The following is a 26,965-nucleotide window of genomic DNA, read 5'->3' as shown; positions in this document are numbered from 1 at the left end:
AAGGCAGTCATGGCACATGGCAGTTGGTATGAGATGTGTAGAGAGAGATGGAATGATGAACCAGAAAGCCAGGGCTTGAAGAGAGAAGAGTCTATGCCTCGTGTGTGTGTGTGTGTGTGTGTGTGTATGTGTGTGTGTGTGTGTGTGTGTGTGTGTATACTTACCTACATCTGAACACACTGTTAGGGATTAAAGTCTATGATGACCCCTTTTGAGGACAGTGCCCCCAACAGCAGTCACCTTGTTCCCTTCCACATGGTCTCCATCACCTCTTGTGCCCAAATTTACAATAGAAGAACCCTAGGGGACAAACCATAGTCAGGTGGCTGCTAACAGAAGGCAACACGATGAACAACCTTGCAGGAAAGTCACTGGACTTCCAGAAAGTTCTGGGACAGAGCATGTAACTTTGCTCTAGCTTTTTGTCACGATGCCAGAAAGTCCTGGGTCTTTGCTCTGATATAGCTCAGGGCAAACTCCTGTCTATCAGCCCTCCAGGATCCCAGTCACCCCTAAGACCTTGGAGCTGGACAGGAAAAGACTTGGAATTAAAGCCCATGGACAGCAAAGGACTTGCCTAAGACTTGCCCAGCTAGGGAGAACTGAATAGAGTACCAGCTCCTATGGCTCTAGGCTCTAGGCACAGGATCCTCGGTTACAGTGTCCTGAGGGAGGTTGCCATAGAAGGCCATTCTGGTCTTTGCCACAATGGTGGAGCTGACAGCAGGAGAAGGCCAAAGCCATGGAAGAATTCCCTAACTCCCCAGGTTTATACACCATAGGGCCCATACTTGTTAGGGCCTTGGCCCCAGTTCCAAGATATTGCCCAGATTGTTTGCATAAGACACCAGCAGTGTGATTATCCAGATACTATGTATCAGTGGCTCTGCAAGAAACCCTGCATGGCCCAGCATGCTTTGGAGTGACTACTGACACATCCGTGGACACAGAGTGCTTGGGGACATGCTGCTCTAAAGACAGTGGCTCGTGTGTGAACACAGAGCTTTCTAAACACTCCCAAATGCTGAAATGCAGCTGGTGGTGCTGGAAGGACACTGTTTCACTCTGGGTTTGCCCTCTGACCCTGGCAGTAAGACAGTGGCTTTGAAAAATGTCAGATTCCTTTCTGGGACCAGTGTCTCCATCTATCACCTTCTGAGGATGCTGGGGTCCTAGGCCTCTGTCCTGGAAACACATTTGATGTCTTTCCCAGGTATCTATCCGGCTCCCGCCTCAGTATAATTTTGCCATGAATGTGTATGGCCGAGTGAAAGGTCGGACTGGACTTCGGGTTGTAGTCAAAGCTCTGGACCCCACAGCTGGCCAGCTGCATGGTCTCGGCAAGGAGCTCTCAGATGAGATCCAAATTCAGGTAAGGGGCTGGGGTCAAGAGCCACATGAAGGGAGAGAGCACTGGTGGCCTGAGTCCTAGGATGGGGGCTTTGTGCCACCACAGCCACGAGGGCCTCATAGACTGCTGAGGAATTTGAGGCATACATCCTCAGTCTCCATTATTCATCAGGGCAGGAGGCAGGTGGAGAGAGGAGAGGAGAGTATACAGAAGGTGCCAGGGAAGGCAGAGATAAGCCTGACTACAGCTCCAAGGGGAGAGGGCTTGGCTGGTAAATAACCTGTGCAGTGGCCTGGAGATGCCAGAAATGCAGCTCACTCTTAGGTCTGGGAGCATCCTGATATTGGGACAGGAGCCCATCATGTCTGAAGTTTAATCCTGCGCATTTATTTAACAATCACTTCTAGACTTCCTAATAGAGGCAGGCTTGCTTTTCTCTGCTTCTGTAATTGACACCTCCAACGAGGAGTCCAACAGGGAGGCCACTTGTGGATGAACCAGAGGCCCAAGGAACAAAGGATCAAGGCCACACAGGGCTGGAGGAATTGTGTTCTGTCCTGTAGCAAGGGAGGGCCTATGGCCCCACCGAGAACAACTCAGTCTGGCTCCGAGATTCCCCTGTTAGAGCCTGTTGTCTTCGTGTTCTTTTCTTTTCTTTTCTTTTCTTTTCTTTTCTTTTCTTTTCTTTTCTTTTCTTTTCTTTCCTTTCCTTTCCTTTCCTTTTCTTCTCTTCTTCTCCTCCTCCTCCTCTTCCTCTACCTCCTCCTCCTCCTCCTCTTCCTCCTCCTCCTCCTCCTCCTCCTCCTCCTCCTCCTTCTTCTTCTTCTTCTTCTTCTTCTTCTCTCTCTCTCTCTCTCTCTCTCTCTCTCTCTCTCTCTCTCTCTCTCTCTCTCTCTCCCTTCCTCCTTCTGGATGAGTGTATCTCTAGGTCCTCTAAAACATGGGAGTTAGGCTAGAGAAATAGTTGTTGGTAAAGTTCTTACTGTGCATGAGGATCAGAGTTTGGTCCTTAGAATCCATAAAAAAGCCAGGTGTGGGCCTAGAGAGGCGGCTCAGAGATTAAGAGCGCTTGTTGCTTTTACAGAAGACCCAGGTTCAGGTCCCAGTACCCACATGGTGATTTATAACCATTGCCAGGGATCTGATGCCCTCTTCTGACCTTTGTGGGTACCAGGTACACATTTAGTGCACATACATACATTGCAGGCAGAACACTATATACATTTAAGGGGGGGGGGGGGGAAAGCATGGGGAGGTAAAGACAGGGGAATTCTTAGGACTTGCTGGCCAGCCAGTGTCATCTAATCTGCAAGCCCCAGGCCAGTAAGAGTCTGTCGTTAAAAATAAGATTGACAGTACATAAGACATAACACCTGAGGATAACCTCTAACCTCTGCACCAACACATACATGAGCCTACACACAAGCATCCTCATAGGCTCGTGTGCACATGCGTGCCTGCATGCACACATGTGCACGTGCGCACACATAGACACACACCTCTGATAGAGGAGTTGATAACTTGCCTCTGGAGAGGGTGTTTCGATTCAAGGGCATCTTGCTGCTGATCTGGGATTCTGTAACCCCTGACACCTTGTAAGCTACAAAGAAAAACTGAAGGTATCCCCTGAGTACCAGGAGAAAGAACAAAAGGTTCACACCCCCTCCTGGAGAAGAAATGAGCTTTTCTCCTTCCTCTCTTCCCCTCCCCCTCACGCATGCTAAGCTTGGGGACAAAGAAGCTGATTTTCAAAGAAATAACTATTCTCTTCTATTGCCTCTGCTCTCACATGTGCGTGCACTAACGGAAGCAGAGACCTGCGCTCACACTCACACAGGGACACATAGACAAGTGTCTACACAAAGGCACTTGCAAGTAACAGACAAGTGAGTTTAGAGGTTTACCCACTCAGATACAGACAGACACAGTTACAAAGAACACATGACTTACACGCAGGACTTAACAGTTTTGAGTCTGAGTGGGTCTGTGTCCATTTCCCTCCTCGACAGCCACTGGGGCTATAGTAAGCCAGACCAGGAGATTGGGGACCATCCCACAAGTGTGTTTTGTTGTTGTTGTTGTTGCCAGTATGGTTTTGCTACACGGCAGAAACAGCAGATAAATGAAGCCCAGCTTCCCTGTACTTGAAGCCCCACTCTCTAGTTCACCACAGTGCCCCACCACTCCCTGGTGCCTGCCCCACAGATGCTGTTTCCCAAGGTGCTGGTCTGTTGGCCTTCTCACAGTTGATGATAAAGTGAGTTTACCTCCATCTAAAAAGAAGATGCGCTTTAAGGGAATAGGAGTAAGTCTGCTTGTGGATGAACCCACTGTGCAGCCAGGGCCTCCAGTCAGTCAGTGGGGCCACTCCGTGCTCAGGAGCACCTGTCTGTGTGGAGATAGCCTCTGATTCTGCCCCAAGTGCCCCTGACACCAAAGCCCCCTGGGTCTTTCTGAGGCTGTTTTTCAGCTCTCCCTTTGGGATGAGGCCTTTTGCCTCAGGTCCAGTCTCTAGAGACAGGAGGTTCCAGAACCCACACAGGGATCTGCTGTAGAGATCACAGAGGTGCTGGAGGAACAACTTGAACTGTTTCCTCCTCAGAGAGCTGCCCATCTGCTCAGGATCTGTACTGTCTAGATGCTTATACCCCTTGGGAGGCCCATATGATCCCATCAGAAGCTGAGAGTTGAGTGCAGTGTCAGAATGTGTGGGCCCTTGAATCAGGCTGGAAGCAATCTAAAATCTAACAGCTCCAGGAGACTTTAAACAGCAGGACTGGGGTGGTAATGGGCTATATGGAGAAAGGATCAAATTCCCCTCAAGGCCTCAGAATATCTCTTGAGTGAAAGGATCATATTTGGCCTGGCCTTGTCATACCCTAAAGGCCTGCCCTCTCTATCACACCCCAGGCCACCTGGAAGATACTAAGAGCAACTTCACATCTCTTCTCAGCCCTCACTGAGGGAGAGCAGATGCTCAGATTGGATGTGGGTCTGGTTGGGGTAGGAAATATGGCTCACTCTTTTCCAGGTATTTGAAAAACTGCGGCTGCTGAACCCTGAAATAGAAGCAGAACAAATACTAATGTCACCCAACTCATTTATAAAGCTGCAGACAAACAGGTTTGTGACTCAGCTCCTGTTTTCTGTGAGGACACTCTCGTCCCATCCGACAAGCCATTTGTCACAGTTGTCAGGTGCCCTGGGTGCATGCAGGGGATCTTTCAGGGTGGTGTGCTTGAATTAGGTGGCTTCTGCATCCCCCCCTCTGCTCTTCCCAGGGACATGCTTGATTCTGCCATAGCCTTTCAGGATCCCTCTTCTGTTCCCTGTAGCCAAAAACCATTTTATGAGCACTGTCGAATTCAGTCTTTAAAAGGGACCAAAGTACCAACTTAGAAGTGTTAAATTTTTCAAATGCTCCTGTGTTTGCAAGACTCGCCACTTGAAGTAGAGCCCATGAATTAGCAATAGCAGTGGCACTGGGGAACAGGATAGAATGCAGAGCTTGGGCCCCATCACAGCCTACCAAAGGAAAAGCTGCACTTAAGTTCCCAGGAGGTGAGGGCACATGCCCGTGCTGGTGACTTGTTTTAAAGGCTGGCTACAAACAGGGCTCATCCTTAGATTCACCAGGGACACCTTTCATAACATGGCTTACACTTCAGTAGCAGTTGGTGAGTGGGGGACTCTGGGCCACACAACCATGTTGCCTGAGGCACTCAGGGTTCATTCAGCCAGAAATAACTCAGGAGCAGATGCGGTGCTAGGCTGTATGACCACAGAGGTGAAGGACACACAGTGCCTTCAGGGGCAGCAGAAGGATGGAAAGAAAGTGATGTGTGACTTTCAGGTGGAGCCCAGAGAAGGATTTCTCTGTAGAGATTTAGAGGAGGGGTCACAGGTGGAGATGCCTGACTTAAGGGCATCTTAAAGGATGAATAAGACTTCTTTAGAGTACAAGGAGGGAGCTGGTAGAAGAATGTTCAGGCAGAGGCTGTACCATTTGCTTAAACTCATCTAGAGAAGATCAGTGGTGCAAGCACAGCTGCAGAGTTTGCAGGGAGTGGGAACTAGAGGTCTCTCCTTGGTTGCCATGTTGAGGAGTGCATGAAATGCTGTGAGCCTTTCCTTTAGCAGTCCTTGCAAATAGAGGTCCATACAGCTCAAAGCCCCCACACTGTTCCCCACCCAAGCTGCCTCATTTCAAGAAGAGAAAATGACTTGCCATAGAAACGATCTGTTTTACAAAGTGTGATTGATGAAACTCTAGTCTCATGGTTTCCCATCCTGATGACTGACCCTTGGCTATATGCTGTTCTCAAAGTTGTGAGTTTTCCGAGTTAGACTTCTGTGGGTGATTGATAGGACCACGAGGTCCTGTCTGGTAAGTCACAGATGTGAAATCTTCATATTAACTTGCTGGGCCTCCCTGTGCCATAGCTTCTCCATGCATCATAAAAACAGATCATCTTTCTTTCCAAAGGGATGGTGCAGCCATTCTGAGCTACCGTGTCCTTGATGGGCCTGAGAAGGCTCCCATTGTTCACACTGATGAGAAGGGGTTTCTGGTGTCGGGCTCTGGAATTGGAGTGTCCACCCTCGAAGTGATTGCACAGGAGCCTTTCGGCACCAACCAGACTATCCTTGTCGCTGTAAAGGTAAGATTGCCTTTCACACTGTCTGTAAAAGCTCAGACGTGACACTCTCTCAGGTGTAAAAGTGATTCACCCTCCAGCTGAGGAATTCTACTTAGGAATTTATCCAAGAACACTTGCAGGCAAAAGCCCTGGCTAGATTGCGAGCCACTGGGTCCAAATGTCCAGTGATTGATTCTGCCTAGATTGTTTCAGAGAAGGGGAAACTGAGGCACTGTGACATCCACAAAAGGCTCAGAGTCCTAGAGAACAAGCATGATGATGGTCTCTCTTCTTCCTGACCACAGGCATTCCCACCACCCACTGCTGCTCAGGTCAGCACAGAACCTGGGTATAGTCAGTTCTTTCTGGCATAACGTATACTCAGTACCAGACATGCAAATAATTGTATCAACTCTGAGGACATAGTGGCTCATTTTGAATCAGAGAAACTGACTCAGGTGTCACTCAAGGCTACACAGTAGCTCTACACTGTGTTCTGTGCCTACTGGGGACAGAGACCTCCTCGGGCACCCTGTCACATTGTTACCACCTTCTGGATCCTAGAGGACAAAGCTCACTCAGTCACTGGACGCTTTGATTCAGGGCTGGACTGTAGCTTGTTTTATTTAGTGGGCCAAGCAAATGCAGCCCACTTACTTTTTGAGTGGCAGAAAGTACGAGGTGTTCATCATATCCCAGCCCTGCAACAGTTAACCTGGCTTGTGGGCTTTGGATTTTGATGGCCTCGTGGAGGCTTCTTGTCTAGAGTCAGGATGATTGTTTACCTGCCGTTTATGGGGCCTGGATTCAGAGGTGGCTCTAAGTGTCCCACTGTTGACTTCCATCAGCACCCCTGATGTAGGGGTGTAGGCGCGTGGCACCTCTTCTCCATCCAGTGGGCATTGCTTCTACTTCACGTGCCCTGAGGACCTTCTCCCACAACTCTGAACATGGCAGCCATGGCACAGAGGGCATTCTGGCCCTGTGAACCATTACCTAAGTTTTCAGTCCTGGATCCTGCCTCAACTGAGTCTCTTGGAGGCTGACTAGCTGTATGGGGTGATAGAAACCGTGTTGCTAGGTGGGAACTCTAAAAAGCAAAGTCTTTCTTCCTCACACTCAGAAGTCAGCCCGCCTACTAAGTGTCCCTAAAATAGGGACCCACTTGGGCAGGTACCACCACACCCAAATGCTGTCCTCCAGGTCTCTCCTGTTTCATACCTGAGGATCTCCATGAGCCCAGTCCTGCACACTCAGCACAAGGAGGCGCTGACAGCTCTGCCTCTGGGGATGACCGTGACCTTCATTGTCCACTTCCACGACAGCTCTGGAGACATCTTCCATGCTCATAATTCAGTCCTCAATTTTGCCACTAACAGGTAGGACATAGGCATTTCTTGTTTCCCAAGAAGCTGGGCTTGTTGTATCTGGGTTTCATATATAGGTTCAGATGGGTGATGAAAGAAAGGCAAATGCTATGGAAGGACAATGGAAGGGATGGCATGCCACACCACACAGGCCAGGCCTGGAAGCAGCAAGTCCAGTCAAGAGGCAGAGGGAGTGAGGGGAAGAAAGGCCCAGGCCTTTGTCTGTATGTGGCAGGAACGTGTTACTTGATGTCGCTCCCTAATGGGCAGGAAGCAGAGCACACCTACAGAGAGACTGGAGGTTTTGTGGAAGGCTCTCCTTGTGACCAGGAAAGGAACGCGCAGGGAAATGTAGCGTCTGCAGAACAAGGAACATGGCCCACACTGCATGGACACATGAGAGAGAAGCCACACACTGAACATCTGTGTTACATCTTTCTGGTTCCTCCCTTAGCTCTGTTACAGAGGCCCAGAGCAGTCAAGCCATTTGCCCTGAGCTACCAGCTAGGAAGTAAGGTTTGAATTTAGCCAGCTCCAAGCATGATTTTCTTAGGCTGACTTAATCCCTGATGCAGCCTCGATCCTGGTGTGAGAAGGGAGAGGGTGACAGGAGGGCCCAGTCTTCAGTGTAGCCTGCCAAATGTTTGAGTCTGCTGGATAGCAGTGGCTCTCTGTGCACATCTCCCCTCTGACATCAGCATCCTCTGGGTAGTTAGAGATACATTTCTATAGAGGTCAGCACTCCATGATTTTAAAGGTCGGTGGCCGCTGCCCTAGGGCATTGCAGAGGTATGAGGGAGACACTTTGGCTGAGGCTGGGGCTTCTTGAACTATCCAGATGTTAGTTACCATTCCAACTTGGCTCAGAACCCTGAAGAACAGGGATAAGGACATTCATGGCAGGAGCCTGAGCAGGAAACCTAATCCTGTGATTTTGACAAGGTAGCTCATCTCCCCAAGGCACTCCCACCTCTCACACAAAGAATATACCTAACCCATCCATGGAAAGTTCTCATGAGGGTCTCTGTATAACTTCAGGGCACTACTCATAGTACCATCTGTCTGCCTTGGGGGAAGTAGAGCCCAGGTCTGGCCACCGTTAGCCATACCATAGAAGTCACTCAGGCCTAGCATGGCCAGAAGTACCTGTTCATAGCAACCATTTTGGAGTCAGCATGGAGGAGGTCTGAATGGAGTCAGACAACATGACCCTCACTCCTACCTGCTCTATGCTCCCCTCTGGCATCCCTCACAATGAGGGTCTCGCAGGTGTGTTAGGAGTGCCTTCCCACTACCAGCCTTGTTTGATCCCTACAACAGTTGCACCATATCCGTCCTTGCTCCTGCTTGACAGGACCAGACAGACAGCACAGCAGTGCTTGGGCCAGCCACATGGTGAAAGGCAGCCTGCACCTTTTTGGCATGTCCTCTGTGGGTCATTTTCTTCCTTGGGCCTCTGCTTCCCTCTTGAGTGTGAGCAAGATGATGTTGGCAGATCCGTGCTGAGTGCTGAGGGTTGTGTCTCAAGAAGTGTCAAGTCTGTGTTCCTAGACAGACAGACAGACAGACAGATGGTACTATGAGTAGTTCCCTGCAGTTATACAGAGACCCTCGTGAGAACTCCCCATGGATGGGTTAGCCACATCTGGGACCACAGTTAGCCTCAATGTTGCTCAGTAGGTGATAGGGCTGCATACTTTTTCTGTTTCCCCTCTGCCTTCTTTACTGAGCTTCAGCCCGCCTTTCCCCTGTCCCTAGAGATGACTTCGTGCAGATCGGCAAGGGTGCCACCAACAACACCTGCATCATCCGCACAGTCAGTGTGGGCTTGACGCTGCTCCATGTGTGGGATGTGGAGCACCTCGGCCTCTCCGACTTCGTACCACTACCTGTCCTACAGGCCATCACCCCAGAGTTGTCTGGAGCCGTGGTGGTGGGTGACATCCTCTGTCTGGCTAGTGTTCTTACTAGCCTGGGAGGTAAGAGGGAAGTGACTGGTTCATGCTAGGATATGGCACTGCCGAAGATGCTTGGTGCCACATCGTAGGAGTTGTACAGGTGGCTCGGAGGATACTGCCCAAGGGCCACATTCACTCTGCCACTTGGCAATGCCTGTTCATTTGTAGTTAGGTAGCAGTGGAGATGGTATTGGCAGTGCAGCTGTCTACATCCACTCTCTAGTGGTTTGCAGCAAAAGTCTGTCCTCCCCTGCTTTGGAATAATACTGCCCAGTAGGATTGTCTGGTCTTGTGGAAGAGTCCTATGCATATACTTTATCACCCAGTTGCCTCTGCAAGCACATGCTTACCATGTGGCTGATGCAGCGAGGGAACGAACCTGTAATCAGATAGATTATGTGGCTAGTGGAACATACGTACATGTCTCTGGGACACCTGAGCAGAAAATGAATTCCCACATCCCTGTAAGTTATACACAGATATTTGCTTTTTTTCCTGATTGGTCCCCTTGCTTTAGTCTCTTTAATTTACTTCCAAAGGAAATTAAGTAGTAGCCAGGTTTGGTACTTACACCTGCAATCCCAACACTGAGGAGGCTGAGACTGGACGCTTGACATGAGTCTGAGATCAGTCTGATCAGTACAGTGAGTTCCGGGGTAGTCTAGCATGCAATGAGACCTTGTCTTAAAAAGAGGAAAGAAAGAGGAGATAGGGCAAGGGAGGAAGATAGAAATAAAACTGTTTTTGAATTATATTATTTATTGGGAACAAAGTGGCTGTGTGAAACTGAGCCTTTTTAAAGAGGCATTTAAAGTATGTTATATATTATAAAAATGTTATTAAGTAAATTTTATCTGTTTAATCCAGATAGCAATTTTATGAATAATCAGTTCATCTGGGCTGGATGATTGTTGTTGTTGTTGTTGTTGTTATGGTTTATTTTTATTTTATGTGTATGAATGTCTTGCCTGTTGCTGGGAATTGAACTTGGGTCCTCTGCAAAGCAGAGCAGAAAGCATTCTTAACCACTGAACAATCTCTCCAGCCTATGATTTCTTATTTTTATTATCAACACATCGCCAGTGAGGTCTCGTCTCTGTTTTTAAAGAGGAAGTGACAGTGCTGGGTAGTGAGATGGGCCCAGAGATATGGCCCCAGCCCACCCAGGACAAAGAATTGGGAAAGGGTCTTGTGAAAACAGATTCCAGATGGGAAGGTACAGGGGGAGCTGGGGCCTCCTGAACAGGTGCAGAGGGAGAGTGGCAGGCGGCCAGAGCTGGGAAGGTGGGAGGACCACTTTATAGGTCTATGTGGATTCCTCCCTGAAGCTGAGGAATCCCTCACAGACAGAGGGGAGTGGGGAGCTAGGTTTGGGCTATGCGTCCAAACAAAATGGATGATATCTGGGTTTATTCTCCCAGGTGTCTCAGGGACATGGAGCTCCTCAGCCAGCCATGTCCTCTACGTTGACCCTAAGACAGGCGTGGCTATAGCCCGAGATGCAGGGTCTGTGACTGTTTACTACGAGATCGCTGGGCAGCTGAAGACCTTCAAGGAGGTAGGTCTTGGACTGAGAGCAGCCAGAAGCAATTATGGCCAATGAACCCTGTTAGAGGCAGTAAGAGCATCGGTGTGTGTCTGTAACTAGACTTGGAGATCCATGTTTGCACTTGGGAGGCTGAGGCAGAAGATTATTTTGAGTTTGAGACCATCCTGGCTTACATAGCAAGACTGACTCAAAACTCAAGCAAGCAAACACACACACACAGCCCACCATTGCATCCCCAGCACATCGTAGTGTGTATGCCCCTAGATACCAGAACCTGAGCATGACCAGATCTCTTTACACAAAGGCGTGAGACCTCAGCACCTCCTGCCTATTTTTATTTTATTTTTATTTTGTTTTTATTTTATTTTTATTTTGTTTGGTTTCATGGTCTGTTTGGACACAGGGTCTTACTGTGTAGCCCAGGGTGTCCTTGAACTGAATCTCCCGTGCATCCCTGGTGTTTGTCACCCCCTGTATGCTTGAAATCACCTCTGACTTACAGTAGCTAATTCATGCTATGTCCTGTGAGTGGTTGTTAGCCTGTGAGGTTTAGGAAGTGCCTGTCTCTGCTCAGAACAAATGCACTTTCCCTCTGACTATTTTTGATCTGTTGTTGGTTGAATCCAAAGCTGCCAAAGCAGCAGGTACAAAAGCCTGGCTGTACCTCTGATTCCTTTTTCTTTAAGAAACAAATAACCAGGTCTCCTGCCAGAGCTTGTCTGCAGCTGTCAAGATCTAGGAGAATCAGCCACCCACTAAGTGTGAGATGGGAACCAGTTCCCTGTCCATCCCAAGCATCCTTCTCACGTCCAAACCAGCATCGGGGGAGAGATCTGGTCGATTGATTCTACCCATCCACCGACACCCACACCTGTCTGGCAGCCAGCATGATCCTGCAGCCATTGGGGTGGGCATTTCCTTCAGGGAGTTCAGGCATGGGGTGGGCAACCCAGTGATTTGGCATCACCTGGCAAAGTATAACTTCCCCCCCAGCAAGTCACCTTTGAGTCTTTATGAAAGCGAACAAAACCCTTTCTCTCCAGCCGAGAACAAGCCAATGACCCTAGTCTGGCTGAGTTCCAAACCTGTCTCATTTTTAGAGCCAGCGTGTGCTTTATCGAATCCAGCAGTTTAACCTAATAGTTTACATATTTAGTGCTGTGGTTCAGGCGAGTGGCTGCAGATAGAGGCACTCTGATTAATAAAGCTCTGCTCCACAGAAGAGGCCCCTAAGAATGGTCATGAGAGGAACCAGCAGTCACCAAGGTATATGGGATTTGAGAGAGGACCCTGGGTGAGCTGGATCATAGGATATGTGTGGGAGGAACCTATGGCCTGGCTTTATAGGCAGGTCATGAGGTTCCGGGCTAGGCCAGGAAGCTGGGTGCAGTGGTTTAAGGGTGGCTTTAACTGGGCATATCCCTGCAGTGTCACTTCTTGAGAGTCTGAGATTGTAGCAGCATAAGGATTTTAGGGCAACCTAGACTCTGTGCCCAAGGGATACACCACACTGTGATGTAGCATACTTAGCTAACAGGGAGGGAGTAGGTTGGTTGGCACTTAGTATCTGTTCTGGCTGGTTTGTGTGTCAACTCAATACATCAGAGAGAAAGGAGCCTCACTTGAGGAAATACCTCCATGAGATCAAGCTGTAAGGCATTTTCTCAATTAGTGATCAATGGGAGGGTCCAGCCCACTTTGGGTGGTGCCATCCCTGGGCTGGTGGTCCTGGGTTCTATAAGAAAGCAGGCTGAGTAAGCCATGTTAAGCAAGCCAGTAAGGAGCACCCCTCCATAGCTTCTGCATCGGCTCCTACCGCCAGGTTCCAGCCCTGCTTTGAGTTCATGTCCTGACTTCCTCCAATGATGAATTGTGATCTGGAAGTATAAGCCAAATAAATCCTTTCCTCCCCGACTTGCTTTTTGGTCATGGTGTTTCATCTCAGTAATAGAAACCCTGACTAAGACAGTCTCACAAGTGTTTACTCCTCTGTGTTTGCTGCTAATGTTCCCATTGGAGAGCAGGGTGGTAGCTTGCTTATGTCAGACTACATAAACTTTGGTTTTAAATCAGAATGATGCAGATCAGAGGCACATAGTGGTGGAGTTGCTGCAGGATGTCCTGCTGGTAGACTGGATGGGGTGGTGTGGAGGAGGGCGTGGGGTAACGTTCCTGGATCTGTCCCCACTGACCTGGTATGTGATGGTTCTTTATTCTGAGTAGGGAATAGAAGTAAGGGTGTATGCTGGAGGAAGACAGCGAGTGGATGAGGGAGTGTTTGAAATGGGTGTCACTTCTCCGACTGAGGTGGGAAGGGCACAGTTGGGTGCTAAGTTTGCAGCCCCTGTGCCCCTTCCTGAAGACTGGGGCTGCACAGGGCTGTCTAGCACAGGGATGGTGCTATACCTGAATGTGGGATACACCTGAATATGGGATGATCATAACAGGAGTAGGCCAGACAGAGAAGGAGAAACTGAGAAGACCCATCATGAACAGAAAAAAAAAAAAAAAGAAAAATGGAAGGCAGGGCTACGGATGGCAGTGGTGGGCACTTCTGTTGGTCCCTTGGGCAGCAGCTACTCCTGGAAGGAAGCAGTACAGTGATGACTGGAAGTACTGGTAAGGCCAGAGGGACCAAGGCCCCCCTAAATGGTGGGGCTGTGAGCTGCCCCACCAGGGAAGGGAGCCTTTCCTGCTGCCATGACTTTACTGCACAAAAGGGACCCACAAGAAGAGCCTCCAAAGTACTTGCCCCCATCAGAAAGGGTGATCAACATGCTAGCCAAAGAGGGGCATGGGCCTGTGGTTCTTACAGAGAAAGATAGAGGGACATCCCAGTGGAGGAAAGTCTGCACAGGGGATAGAGTATGCACAAGGGGTACCAGGTGGGGTACAATACCAGGTGGGGTACATCCTAGCAGGCTGGCCTCTGGGGTACCCTTATTCTGTACACATTTGGGTCTGATTGATCCATTCTGAATAAGGATCTTCTGTCCTTGTGACAGGATTAGTTAACCAGATCTGTGAGCAGAGGAAAGATGATGGCAGGAGTATGTGGCCTGCCCTGGACCACTAAGTGGGTTCAGCCCGCTGTTAGCCCTGGCCTTGCTGTTGATCCAGTTCTGCCAGGTACCCTGTCTCTACCTCCTGCCTTGGCTTTGATATCAGATCTAGCTTTGCTCTCATAGGGTGGGAGAATTGGGGTGGCCTGTTAGGGCTCTGACAGGTAACCCTGCCACACTCCGACCAGGATTTAAGCTGTGAGCTCATTAGATTGTGTTGCCTGGGGTGTAGGTGATACAAGCTGCAAGAAAGGTCATGAAATCGGCCATCACTGGAAAGAGAGGCCCATTGGACACGCAGACTTTGTGTGCCCCGGTACAGGGGAACGCCAGGGCCAAAGGGGGGGAGTGGGTGGGTAGGGGAGTGGGGGTGGGTGGGTAAGGGGGACTTTTGGTATAGCATTGGAAATGTAAATGAGCTAAATCCCTAATAAAAAATGGAAAAAAAAAAAAAAAAAAAAAGAAAGAGAAAAGGGAAGTCAGATTTAACTAGTCACATTATATTATATATAATATATTCTATTTCAATAAATAAAAAGGCTCAAGCTAAAAAAAAAAAAAAAAAAAAAAAAAAAGAAAGGTCATGAAAAATGCCCAACACAAGCCAGCATGCACTCGTCGCTCAACACAACTGACTTGTTTCCCTAGATAGTGGTCGGCACCCCTCAGAAGATTGTGGCCCGTCGCCTCCACTCTGCCCAGACCAGTATCCAGGAAGCCACAGCCTCCAAAGTGACTGTCAGCGTGGGAGACAGGAGCTCTAACCTACTTGGTACAGGATGAGCAGGCCATGGGCATTTGGGCTTACCTTGCCAGACTTGGGGAGCGGGGAGTAGCCTCTGTGCCCTTTAGGTATGGTTTTATCTGTTTGGGTTTTGTTGTTGTTTTGTGGTGTTGGGGATTGAGCTCAGGGCCATAACACACCACAAGCACATGCTATACCACTGAGCAATACCCCCAGACCTCTTTTTCTTATTCAGACTCACCTCTAACTCCAGAGAGAGCCTTCAGCCCCCGCTCATCCACTCTTTGCAGCTCTTAAGAAACACGAGGCCTCCATAAGCCAAAGCGTGAAAGGTGCCTTCATAAAAGCACAGCTCTAAGAAACTGCCTGGGCTGAGTCAGAGCTGTGATTGCAGCCCTAGGGCATGAGCAGAGCAAGCCACAGTCCACTGCAGCTGATGGTAGAAACTAATGACATCGCAGGCTGGTGGCTGGTTTTGATTTTTATAATTACCTCTCCCTAGTCATGCATAGAACATTCCATCTCACTCTTCGCCTGTGACAGCCCTGGACAGCAAGTGCCAGAAATAAATATGTCGATACAGATTTTTTTTAACCACTTAACGGATGAATTAAGTTCCACTATTCTCATTGTGATTAATGGGGTACATTTACTACATCATGGAAATGCTGTTTTCCTCCTTTAGTGCAAGTGGGAAAATAGTCTACTGTTGCCAGAACTATGTGCAGCGTGTTTATGGAGAGCCTCTGTCCCCCCAGTGTGCAGAAGCAAATGGCCAATGGCCATTTCTCCTTGCTGATTACAACCAGGCCACACATCAGTAGATTTCCTGTCACCGTGCCCTCTGTGCAGGCTCAGCGCTCATGCTGGAATCCCCATCTCCAGTGACCCTGGCACTCAGAGTTGCTCATCCTCTGGGTCAGGATCCTTATGTTTAATGAAAGACATAGTACCTTCAGCGAGCCTCATTGACTGCTGAGCTCCCTGGGAACAGGATTGGATACTGGTGCTATGCACACCTGTCCCGCTCTGTAGGGCCTTGCTCCCTCATTTTAGTTGGTGATGGCTGTGGTAGCCTTGTGCTTGGCCCAAGCCCTTCTCATCTCATCACTGCCCCTAACCCTGTGCCTTTAGGTGAGTGCTCCCCTGCCCAGCGAGAGGCCATTGAAGCCTTGCACCCCGAGTCCCTCATCAGCTGCCAACTCCAGTTCAAGCAAGATGTCTTTGACTTCCCTGCTTGTGATGTCTTCACCGTGGAACCAGGATTTGATGCTGCTCTGGGTAAAGTTGCAAAGAATTTAAAATGCAGTGAATGCCAGCTGGATATCTGGGGTTGGTCCTAAGTGTATACTACACAATGGCCATATGTCCAGATAGGCAGAGGTTGTTGGGAGTCCAGCCTGGCGTTGTTAGGCTATAATCTCTGTTACTACTCTATGCCTGCCAAGGAGGAGTCGCCTTTGACATCACCTACACTCTGCAGAGCTCAGCTCCAAACCCAGACTGGAGTCTTTTTCTATAATCCCATCACTCAGCTTTGAATAGAGGCTTATACCCTTCTAAACCCTCCTTTCTAGACTGAGGATGCCCTGTCCTTCACTGCCTGCATAGAGCAAGTGAGAGGTGACTGGCATCATATGAAATAGTCGTGAGCAATATTCAGGCATGCTAAGACACAGCCACTCCAAAGCTCAGGACACCAGAGTGGTTGGGCTGACGACCAGCACTTTAGGCTGGCAAGCCTGCCTGGCCCCACTGCATGGCATGGAATGCTGCTGGCTGAGAGGGTGCAGGGGTATGGTTGATGGATGATTGGTATCCTGGCCTCACCAGCATCTAGCACAGAGGAGGTCCTTGTTGAACAAGGAAGTTTACTCATCTAGGTACTTCTAGTTATGTGTCGTTGATGGAGTCTAGCCCATGTGTCCAGATTCTAGGTTGCCCAACTGCCTGAGGCCCTGCTCCTTAATACCTGGCTCATCTGCCCTGGGCCAGGCACTAAGGACAGGACAGGACTAGACAGAGGCTGTCAACACAACCTTCTGCTGCACCTGGAACAAGGGCATCTTGGAGTCAGCTCTATCTTGACCTGTAGCCCAGGGTTGGATCATGTATCTATGTACCATTATCTGCCCTTGCTCTGGACCAGGTTGCCTGGGGCTTGAGCTGCAGAGCCGGCCCAAACATGATGCCTGTCTCAAGAGTGCTATTCAGTGCAAACCTCATCATCAGAAAATTCTGAGAAAGTGAGAGGACCATTGGTTACAGAGAAGGTGTCCAGGCTGGCCCAGGGCTCTGAAGGGGGTATTCCTAGAAGGACTCCTGGAGGACGTAGCTTATTAGCTGTCTCTCAAGTGTGTCTTGGAGTTCCCCTGTCATAGCAGGGCCAAGGTGAGGATCTGTGCACACATAGGAGAACAAGCCTTCTCTCCACAGGCCAGTACCTCTGCTCGGTTACTATGCGCAGGCTGACAGATAAGCAACTGAAGCACTTGAACATGAAGAAGACATCACTGGCAGTCACTGCCTCCATCCCCAGCAGTTATACCTCTGTAGAGAAGGTGGGAGCTGAGGTCCCCTTCAGTCCAGGGCTCTATGCCAACCAGGCAGAAATCCTTTTGAGCAACCACTATACCAGCTCCGAGGTCAAAGTCTTTGGTGCTGTGGAGAGTCTGGAAAACTTGGAGGTAAGCTGCTGTGGGGGCTTTGGTTCAGGCCAGAGCTGGTTCAGATTAGGATTTAGAGTTGTGAGGCTAGGGTTTGGGGCTAGGGTTAGGGCTCAGACGAGGGTTGGCTTCAGGCTTAAAGTTAGAAATATTTTTAGTTGCCTGGTTTACAGACTAAGCTTAGTGTTAAAGGTTGGGCTTAACAATGTAAGATATTAGAGGCTAGGATTAGTGGCTATGGTTAGTGGCTAGGATTAGTAGGTAAGGTTAGTGATTAGGGTTAGAATGCGCTTTGTACAGTTAGTGCAGGAGTTAGTGCATTCTGATTCAGGGTACCCTGTTCCATGTTGGAATAGGCCACTGCTGTACATGCTTTACGGTTACTGCCGCTTCCTCCTCCTCCCCTCCTCTTCCTTCTCTTCTTCCTCCTCCCTTCCTCTTCTTCCTCCTCCCCTCCTCCTCCTCCTCTTCCTCCTCCTCTTCCTCCTCTTCTTCCTCCTCTTCTTCCTTCTCTTCCTCCTCCTCTCCCTCTTCCTCCTCCTCCCCTCCTCTTCCTTCTCTTCCTCCTCCTCCCCTCCTCTTCCTCTTCTTCCTTCTCTTCTTCCTCTTCTTCCTTCTCTTCCTCCTCTTCCTTCTCTTCCTCCTCTCCCTCTTCCTCCTCCTCCCCTTCTTCCTCTTCCTCCCCTCTTTCTCTTCTCCATCCCCCCTTCCTCCTCTTCATCTTCTTCCTCTTCCTCCTCTTTGTCTTCTTCTTCCCCTTTTCTTCTGGCTGATAATGACTGGCCTCTGAGGCTTCAGTCCAGAAAGCCTACAAGGAGAGCTCTGATGTGTGGTTGGAGGAACCCTGTAGCCTGCTTCTCTTGTCTTGTGAGCAGTGGTTAACTGCTCACAAGGGATGAAGAAGAAGTATATAGTTGCTGTGGCAACCTGATGGGCTAGAGATGCTGCTTTGTGGGAACTTGGTTTTAGGCGCTACTTTGGGTAGGCTAACATTTTTATGCTCAACTAGAATTCAGTAATATTGATCATGCCCTCTCTAGCAGATTCTGAATGTGGGCCATGCTTCGGGGTATCAGGGCCCACCTGGTCCTGGGAGAGAAGTCCAGCATATGTGGTTAGAAGGGTGTGTCCAGAGATGAGCTGGACACTGCGGTCCCACAGTGTGCACTCCCTGCAGAGCATGCCTCCTCAGCACTGCCTTCTTCCCAGGTGAAATCTGGATCCCCGGCAGTGCTAGCCTTCGTGAAAGAGAAGTCATTTGGGCTACCCAGCTTCATCACGTACACAGTGGGTGTCTTGGATCCCACAGCTGGCAGCCAGGGCCCTCTGTCCACTGCCCTGACCTTCTCCAGCCCTGCCACTAACCAGGCCATCACCATTCCAGTCACCGTGGCCTTTGTGTTGGATCGTCGTGGGCCTGGTCCCTGTGAGTCATAGATGAGATATCAACTGACCCAGATCTGGGCAGGGAAAGCTGGGGCAGGGGGCCTTGGGTATCGGTGGGCACCTACAGCGTGAAAGTTGGACAAGTCAGAAACAAAAAATGTCTCTCAAAGTGGCAGTCTCTTTCTGTCACCAGTGCCATAATACTTCCCTTGTCACAATATCCTCAGCAAAGACCTGTGCTCAAAATCCTGCCATGGCTCCGTCTCTCAAGTGTAAAGCCCACGTCCCCCCACAGTGACCGCTGAGACCCATATGGTCTCTCCTGCCCATTCATAACTCGCCTCCTCCTGTGCTTCCTGATCCAGCACCAATCTGTTTCTTGCCTGTTTCTGGAACATGAGACCCCAGTCTGAGTCATTGGCATCACTGTTTACTCTGCATACAATGTCATTTCCCATTGACCTATGTCCTCAACTGTCTCAGACTGCCCGTCGAGCATTACCTCTTGGTTAACACAGGATTAGACTCTCCTCCTCCCAACCCACCCTCCAGATATGTGTTGGCCTATGGAGAAGTAACATTATTCATGACTGGGACTCCTGCCCGACTGCCCCAGGAAGTCCAGTGTGAGGACAGTTCTTTGCTCAGGGCCCTCCTGATGCCAGGAGCTACTCACTTCCTACCCAGCTATGTACAGACTTGTCCTGCTTCAGCTGCCTGTGGTCATGCAGAGGATGCAGGGCATGGAGTGAGGGCCCTGCAGTCTGGTGTCTCTCTACCAGGAAGTACTTGGGGACAAGTAGAGAGTGTAATAACACTGTTACATAGGCAGCAGGGATCTGGGATTCAGGCCACTCCACAGAGGTGGATAGCTTTGGGGCAGAAGTGCTGCCCACCTACACCCTGGGGCTCTTAGGAAGGAGTCAGATCAGGAGCTCCTATCCTGTGAGCCTCTGGCCCACCAATCGCTCAAGCTTTAAAGCTCACAGGGCATCTTCCAGAACTGCCTCTCTTTCTTTGGAGCAACCTAGCTGCCTCCTTGACAGAAAGGACACCAAAACCTGATGTGCCAAGCTGGTACCTAAGGATACTTTCTGGAAAGGACAGAGATGGCCAGAGGAGACAGAAGGAGATGCTGCCCTTGTCTAGACACCTCACATCTAAGACAGACTCGCCCCTGCATCCCAGGCAGTAGGACATGGTGGACCATGCAGATGTCTAGTGGCACAGGCCCTCAGGGGACCCAGCTATGGCTCTGGCATTTTGATGTCTGTCTTTGTCCTGTTGCAGATGGAGCCAGCCTCCTGTCACACTTCCTGGACTCCTATCAAGTCATGTTCTTCACCTTTTTTGCTCTGCTGGCTGGGACAGCAGTCACCATTATAGGTGAGGCCAACCTCATACCCCTTTCTCCACCCCGCACCCTCTCACCCTACTCACTCTCACCAGCCTCTATTCTTGCAGCCTACCATACAGTCTGTGCACCCCGGGAACTTGCTTCACCCCTGGCCCTCACGCCCCGTGCCAGCCCTCAGCACAGCCCCCACTGTGAGTACCTCGGCCACAGGCATAGCCTAGAGCGCCTCCACTAGAGTCATCTCCTGGGGAAGGGTGGGATCCAGGCCCCGAACCCTAGATTTCACAGCTTGTGTCAGAGCAAAAGAGACAGTTAGAGCTGAGCCCCAGGGACAGATGTGCCAGGGGACAAGAGTGTCACACAGACTCAGATATTAGTCTTGACTCCTCAGAGGCATCCATCCCCAGCAGGCTGTGGGATGGGAGGAGTTGGTAGAGACAGTGTTGTCTGAGCAGGGGAATTCCAGAAAAGACAGGCAGGGCTACCACTGAGAGGTCAGGTTGGGATGGGAGGATGGAGACTCTACACTGTCCTCATGAGAGATACTCCCACAGAGAAAGATAGGAAAGCCCACTCCTTTCAGTAATCTATTTGTCTGTGATGACCTAAGGTCTTAGTCACCCTCTACAGTTCCTGGGGTACCTTTCTCTAAGAGTCTTCTGGAATTGTGCAGTGCCCAGTAGCCCTTTGTCTCCTGACTCCCATTTGGCTTGTGTAAGAGGCCCTTGAGCTAGTGTTTGCTCATCTTAGTGTTAGAGGACAGCTTTATGGCCAGAAGTGCACGCACACCCACACACACACACACACACACACACACACACACACACACACACACACACACGCACGCACGCACGCACGCACGCACACACGCACACGCACACGCACGCACACACACCCTGTTATCAAAGCCTCTTCCTGTTGTCTCTGGTCTTCAAGGCAGGACTCCTGAGTATCCTAGCATGCTGGGTGGTAGCTGTCCTCATGGCTTTGGCTTGATGCACAGCTATTCTGCTACAGTCCTTTCTGACTCTTCCTCCCAGTGTTTGTTGAAGTTACCATAGGGTCTTAGTGACAAAGTTCCTTTCACTTGCCTCCAGGTCCTTGTTACAATAGCATTGTGCTCAAGAGTCTGGTTCTTCCATCCTCTTGGCTCCGTGGAGAGATAACAGGATGTGTCATGTGACCCACCCCAGACTACTGACTGAGCTCAGGAAGGTCAGAGGTCATGTTCCAGGCTAAGTGGATATAAATATTTATGAACCCTACACATCCCAGTAAATCTCATCCACACCCTCCACAGGATTAGCCCAGTCTAGCTCATAAGGTATTCATTGGAGACAGAAGGCTGCTGGGTACAGAAGCACAGGTTGGGCAGTGTACTTTCCCGTGCCTCCCCTGCCCCTGTCAGTTTCTGCTGTCCTAGGTATAAGCCCCTGGCATGCCATGGGCACACACTGAGGAGTATAGTGGGGATATTGGCTATTTATTCCTTCATGCTCACGTCCCTTTCCTCCCCAGATCTTGCCTCATCTCCGGCTGCTTTCAACACACTGCCTTCTGGTCGCAAAGCCAGCCCTCCCTCGGGGCTCTGGAGCCCAGCCTATGCCTCTCACTAGGCAATGTGCAGGGCTGGTATTACTACACAGCTGAACTGACACCTGGACAGAAGGGTCACTGTCATTTTCACACCGGGGTGAAACCACGCCTGGGCCCTAGGCCATCCTCACTGCCCTGGCCGTGCTGAATCACTGCCTGATTCACACAAGCAAGGGATTTTAATTTGTTTGCTTTTAAATCTCTTTCCCAGTCTTGAGGGTCAGGGCTTCCTGGTTCCCTCCTTCTCATGTGGTGTGCAGGGTTTGGGGGTGCTGCTTAATCTTGTATTTGTTCTGCTCGAGGAAGCTCGCTTCCCTGTTCATGGCTTTTGAGTATTGGAAGCTGTTTCTACATCATCTACAGATAATGTCACTGTAGTGATCTCAGGGAAAGGATTTTCTCATGACTCCTGGGGTTTTTGTGGTGCTTGGAATAGAACCCAGGGTTTCATACCTGCTTGGCAATTGCTTGTCCATTGGCACATGTGCACACCAGCCCTTTATTGTGGGTTTTTTTTGTTATTGTTGTTGTTGTTTTTTGTTTTTTGTTTTTTTTTTCATGAAAACTCACTCTTCTCCTTATCCTACTGCTGCTAGGAAATGTGGGGGACAAGCAGATGTGGATGTCCCCTAGGGGACACCATGCCCAGAGCCCTGTGCTGACTGAGCCTTCTTACTGTGATAGTTACTGAGCCTCAGCAGAGTGGCCCTCCCTTCAGAGCCCCGGGAGGACTTCGGTCTTGTTTCAGCAGAAGGGCTTCTGTCACCAGGGTTGGAGTACCTCTCGCTCTCCCTGAGGCAGCTTGGGAATAGCCACAGCATCATCGGCCCTGCCCTGCAGCCACTGGCAGGGATCTTCTGATCTCTGGGTTTGTTCTGAGATGCTGCTGTGACTTGTGGAGCAGAGAGACCCAGGGTCATCTGCTCATCTGCCTTGGAGGACACAGAATGCAGTACCTCAGTGGATCTGAGCCACCCTATTGGCCCTCCTCTCCCCCTCCTCTGCCACCAGCACTCGCCTCGCTAGCCCAGGAGCGAAGAGGATGCCTTGGGAATACGACGCATCTTCACGTCCAAGCTCAGGGTCATGGCCTCTGTTTCAGGTCCAGGTGCTGTGGTGCTGTCAGAATGAGCCAGAGACTCACCTCCAAGTGGACGTGTATGGGCACCACGTCACCAAGAGTTGTTTGCCTTTGAAGGTCATGTGTGATCCTTTGAGGCTGAGCCATAGGATGGACTTTCTGGACGTGAGGATAGAGTCTTTGTGCCCAGCCAGCCACTCAATCTCCCCCGAGAGCTGTTAATGGAGTCTTCCCTGCATTTGTTTAATAAAGTTCTGTGTAGTTTCTTAAGGATGCGGTGGTTCTTGGGGGTACTGACTCTGCCTGGGTGTTTACTATGACTGATGGCCTGTAAGCACCAATGGTGCCCTTACCTCCTCCCTGGCCATGGGGTCTCCCTACCCTGAAGGCAGGGGCAGGAGCAGGACCTTGTCTGCAGTAGTACCGCACAGTCTCCCTTCCCTCCTCTTCCTGCCAGTCCTCTCAGGCACCTGTCATTCTGCCTTCTCCTTCCTTCATTGTCATCTAAAATGTTTGTATTTCCCCTTAAAATGGCCTTTCTCTGTCCTCCCCCTACTCCCCCTCCCTCAGCTATACTCCCAAGATCTTGAACACCTCAAAGGACCAGTTCTCTGCCCCTCTCCCCCACCACACGCCCTTGGTCTGGCTTGCCTTCTCAGAGCCCTCATGGGCCCCACCCTAGCCAGCACTAGTCCTGTCACATTCCTCATGGGACCTGCCCTGTCACACCATCCACAGGAAACAGGATTCCGCTGGGCCCTGCTCTATGCCCTTGTCTCCCTGTGCTTTTTTCTCTCCCTCTTTCCCTGCCTCATGCCACATTGGAAGTGGGAGGAGATGGGAGTAGGGGCTCCTCAGTCTCGGGGACCTGCTTCCACAGCACTGCCCATGCTGAGAACACCAAATGGCCACCACTTCACTTCCCAAATCGGACCTCCGTGTGAGTGAGTGGTGACGGGTGTCATTCTCATAGCTCCTTGGGACACTGTACCCGAGAAGATCTAGACAGCATTATCAGATTGCTGAGTGTGATTGGTATTGTACCTACTGTACGCATGCCTGCCTGGTACACGGTGTTGGTGTTGCCCTCAGGTAAGACCTCTCTGAAACAAAAGATAGCTACCAGGATCCAGGGAGCAAGGATATCACATCCAGACATGGCAGGGTCTAGAACAGAACGAAACTCCTGTCTCCTAATGACTGAAGGCATTCTTCTCAGGGCTCAAGAGGCAAATTCACCATCTCCATCACTAAGGTCTGAGCCACTTCTATCCTGTGGCTAGTGAGTGCAATGAATGGTCATATCTTGGGTGCCTCTAGATGCCATGAAGCTGATCACTGGCTCCTCCCAGATGAAGCAAAAGGATTGCAGTGTCCACCAGCCACCTTTGTTCTGGGGCACTGGGCTTCCTCCCTCTCTCCACCTGGAACACTGGGGTCCTGATAAGAGCTGGCCATTAAACTCCCTTTCTCCAGGGGCCAGCAGCCTTTCAAAGCACGTTGGGGGAACACAGCCAGATCTCTGTACTAGCAAACCTGACCGGGCATGCTGACAGCCTGGAGGGACCCACACGGCTCCACTGGATTCCAAAGCCAGCAGAGCAGCTCTCACTGCCTGAAGGTGCTAGGAGATGCTTTTAGCACCAAGAGTACAGAATTGCAAAGAGGTATTTTTCTCTAAAATTCTTGTTTGAACAAAAATTAACCCTCCAAGTGTTTGTTGCTCTTTGTCTGCGTGCTCACCTGTTTGGCACATTGGGGCTTAATCTGCTTCCTATTGCTGTGTTAAAACTCCATGAAGACTGTCTTGACGATGAAAAGGTTTGTTTGTTTATTTTATAGGTTATAGTCCATCACCAAGGGACTTCAGGGCAGGAACTCAAGGCCATGTAGGAACAATGCTTACTGGCTTGTTTTCCAGAGCTTTCTCAGCTCAGCCTTTTTTTTTTTTTTTTTAACATTCCAAGACCGCACGCCCAGGTAGCAAACCCTACAGTGGGCTGGGCCCTCCCACATCAATCAGGAAAATGGCCCCACCATACTTGCCTACAGGCAATCAGATGGAGGCATTTTCTCAAGGTTTCCCTCTTCCCACATGACTAACTTGTATCATATTGACAAAAAACCAAAAACAAAACAAAAAACAAACAAACAAAAACTGAAGCACACTGCTGGCTAGAAACCCTTCCTTCATCTTGGGTCTGAAATGGAGACAGGGTTGAGCAGTAGTATCTAGTATCTAAGTTGATGAGGATACCTGGGACCTGGAGATGGGGCAGGAATGCAGGTCTGTCTCACTGCAGTGCTCACTTGACCAGCAAAGTGGCCTTTAGCATATGGCTTCACCAAGAAGAGGCAAGTGGCAGACTGCATCTCTCTTTCCAGCCTCTTGGGCTTCCCATGTGGCTGCCTCTCCAGAGAATGTTTGGAGGTCTTCCTACCTGGAAGAGGTGCATGTTGGCCACTTGGCTTTCATTGGCCTATGTGATAGGTAGATGTGGTAAAGTTCTGTCCCAAGGTTCTGCCATGGACAGAAAACCCCATGGTGGTAGAATGGACAGATGAGTCTCAGATGTTCTGTCCCCATCATACCTGAGAAAGCAAGGTGACTGCTCAGGAAGACCATGTGGCCAGAAGGAAATCGTTCACCAAATGAGAAAGAATATCTTGTTATTACATTTATTTATTTGAGGGAGTCAGAGGACAACTTAGAAGGCAGTGGTTCTGTCCTTACATCATGTGAGGTCTAGGGAGTCACCCAGGTCACCAAGGGTTGGCAGCAAGTACCTTTGCTCTCTGAACCATCTTCCTGGCCTGAGAAAATAAGGGGAAAATGTTTGTTTCACAAGAAAAAAAAATTCATAAATAATTAAAATTTTTCGATAAAATTCCACATTAAAATTTCCTTTGGCTTGATTGTTTGATTATTTTATTGAGGCAGGGTCTCACCGAGTAGCCTTGGATAGCCGGGAACTCATTCTGTAGACTAGGCTGGCCTCAAACTCACAAAGATCCGCTTGCCTCCTGAGTGCTGGATAAAGGTGTGCACCACTTCTCTTGGCAATTTCTTTTCATAAACGAAAGCAGCGGGAGAACACGGAGTGTGTGACAGACTTGAAGAACACGAACATGGAGCGTGTGACAGACTTGATGGCCACCATGCTTTGGGCGCCTGCCTCACTCTGGACACACTTGCTGCTACAGTCGAGGGCTTCTGAGTCTGGTGAGGTTTGGTTTGGTTTTGGTACTTTTTTGCTTTTTTTTTTCCCATAAAAGCAGACTGGAAACTATGACTTAAATCTCATTTAGCGTCTGCCTTCTGTCTCATTTTTCTTATTAACTAATAAATTTGGACCAAAATTTTCAAGCAACTTTTATTATTTTTTTCAAAGATTCATTTTTATTATTATTATTATTTTATGTATTCGGCTGTTTTGCTTGCATGTATGCCGGTGTGCCATGGATGTGCCTGGTGCCTACAGAGGCCAGAAGAGGGCATTGAATCCCCTGGAAGTGAAGTTGGCATGGTTGTGAGCAGCCAGGTAGATGCTGGGAATTGAACCCAGTACCTCTGGAAAAGCAACCAGCGTTCTTAATGACTGAGCCATCTTTCAGCATCTGCTTTTTATTTTTATTTTTTAATTGTATGTGGGGTGATGTACTATAACTGCAGGTGCCTGTGGTGGTCAGAGGTCAGCAGATTCTCTGGCAGTTGTGAGTCTCCTGATAGGCGATGTATAGAACAGAACTCAAGGCCTCTACAAGAGCAGTGCTCACTCTAACTGCCAAGCCGATCCCACCGTGGCCCCTGTCATTTCTTGCTTGGTACTGGTTTGTGGTCTGTTCTAGACCCTGAGCAAGAAAAGGGGAGGAAAGCTCACATTGCACACCAAATACTGAGAATCTTCGACAGTGGCACACAGTGAGTCCAAAGAGCAAGCTGGAGCTTTGCATGTTGATATTTTCATAAAGTAGTTTGTCTCCAAAAGAATTTAATTAATTAATAATTAATTAATGTATTTGGGTGCTAGGGCTGCCATAGACATGAGGTGTGAGGCAGGGGCATAGACACCATTGCATGTTCCTCAAGACCTCAGTTCCCCAAGGAACTGATGAAGAGCTGAGTTCTATTTTTTCCATTTATTAATTTCGCATCCCAATATCAGCCCCCCTTCTCCCAGAACCCCCTCACACAGATCCTCCCTCC

The 26,965-nt window shown here is 49.6% G+C and overlaps 1 protein-coding gene and 1 long non-coding RNA gene across 3 annotated transcripts in view; one reads left to right on the top strand and one right to left on the bottom strand.

Moving 5' to 3' along the window:
• The window catches only part of Nup210 (nucleoporin 210), a 105,256-nt gene extending 82,227 nt beyond the window's left edge, over positions 1-23,029 (top strand). The window contains exons 28-40 of one of the 2 annotated variants that reach the window (NM_018815.2): positions 1,214-1,372; positions 4,383-4,474; positions 5,838-6,012; positions 7,195-7,370; positions 9,117-9,337; positions 10,738-10,874; positions 14,576-14,699; positions 15,807-15,953; positions 17,109-17,359; positions 18,548-18,764; positions 20,015-20,110; positions 20,189-20,272; positions 21,600-23,029. In NM_018815.2, coding sequence (NP_061285.2) covers positions 1,214-1,372; positions 4,383-4,474; positions 5,838-6,012; positions 7,195-7,370; positions 9,117-9,337; positions 10,738-10,874; positions 14,576-14,699; positions 15,807-15,953; positions 17,109-17,359; positions 18,548-18,764; positions 20,015-20,110; positions 20,189-20,272; positions 21,600-21,697 — 1,977 coding nt within the window. In that variant the 3' untranslated portion in view covers positions 21,698-23,029. The remainder of the gene's footprint in view (positions 1-1,213; positions 1,373-4,382; positions 4,475-5,837; positions 6,013-7,194; positions 7,371-9,116; positions 9,338-10,737; positions 10,875-14,575; positions 14,700-15,806; positions 15,954-17,108; positions 17,360-18,547; positions 18,765-20,014; positions 20,111-20,188; positions 20,273-21,599) is intronic. The other variant, XM_006506400.4, reaches the window with a different exon arrangement.
• Positions 23,030-25,425: 2,396 nt separating this feature from the next.
• Gm38860 lies at positions 25,426-26,119 on the bottom strand. Its single transcript, XR_869266.2, has 2 exons — positions 25,708-26,119; positions 25,426-25,572 (listed from the first exon to the last, which is right to left on the bottom strand). It is a non-coding gene; the product is annotated as a predicted gene, 38860 (long non-coding RNA).
• Positions 26,120-26,965: the final 846 nt, after the last annotated feature.

The sequence above is a fragment of the Mus musculus genome, chromosome 6 (assembly GCF_000001635.26).
Source record: "Mus musculus strain C57BL/6J chromosome 6, GRCm38.p6 C57BL/6J".
NCBI classification, from domain to species: domain Eukaryota; kingdom Metazoa; phylum Chordata; class Mammalia; order Rodentia; family Muridae; genus Mus; species Mus musculus.
Note: the sequence above shows the minus strand (reverse complement) of the source record. Positions and strands in the feature narration are given on the sequence as shown.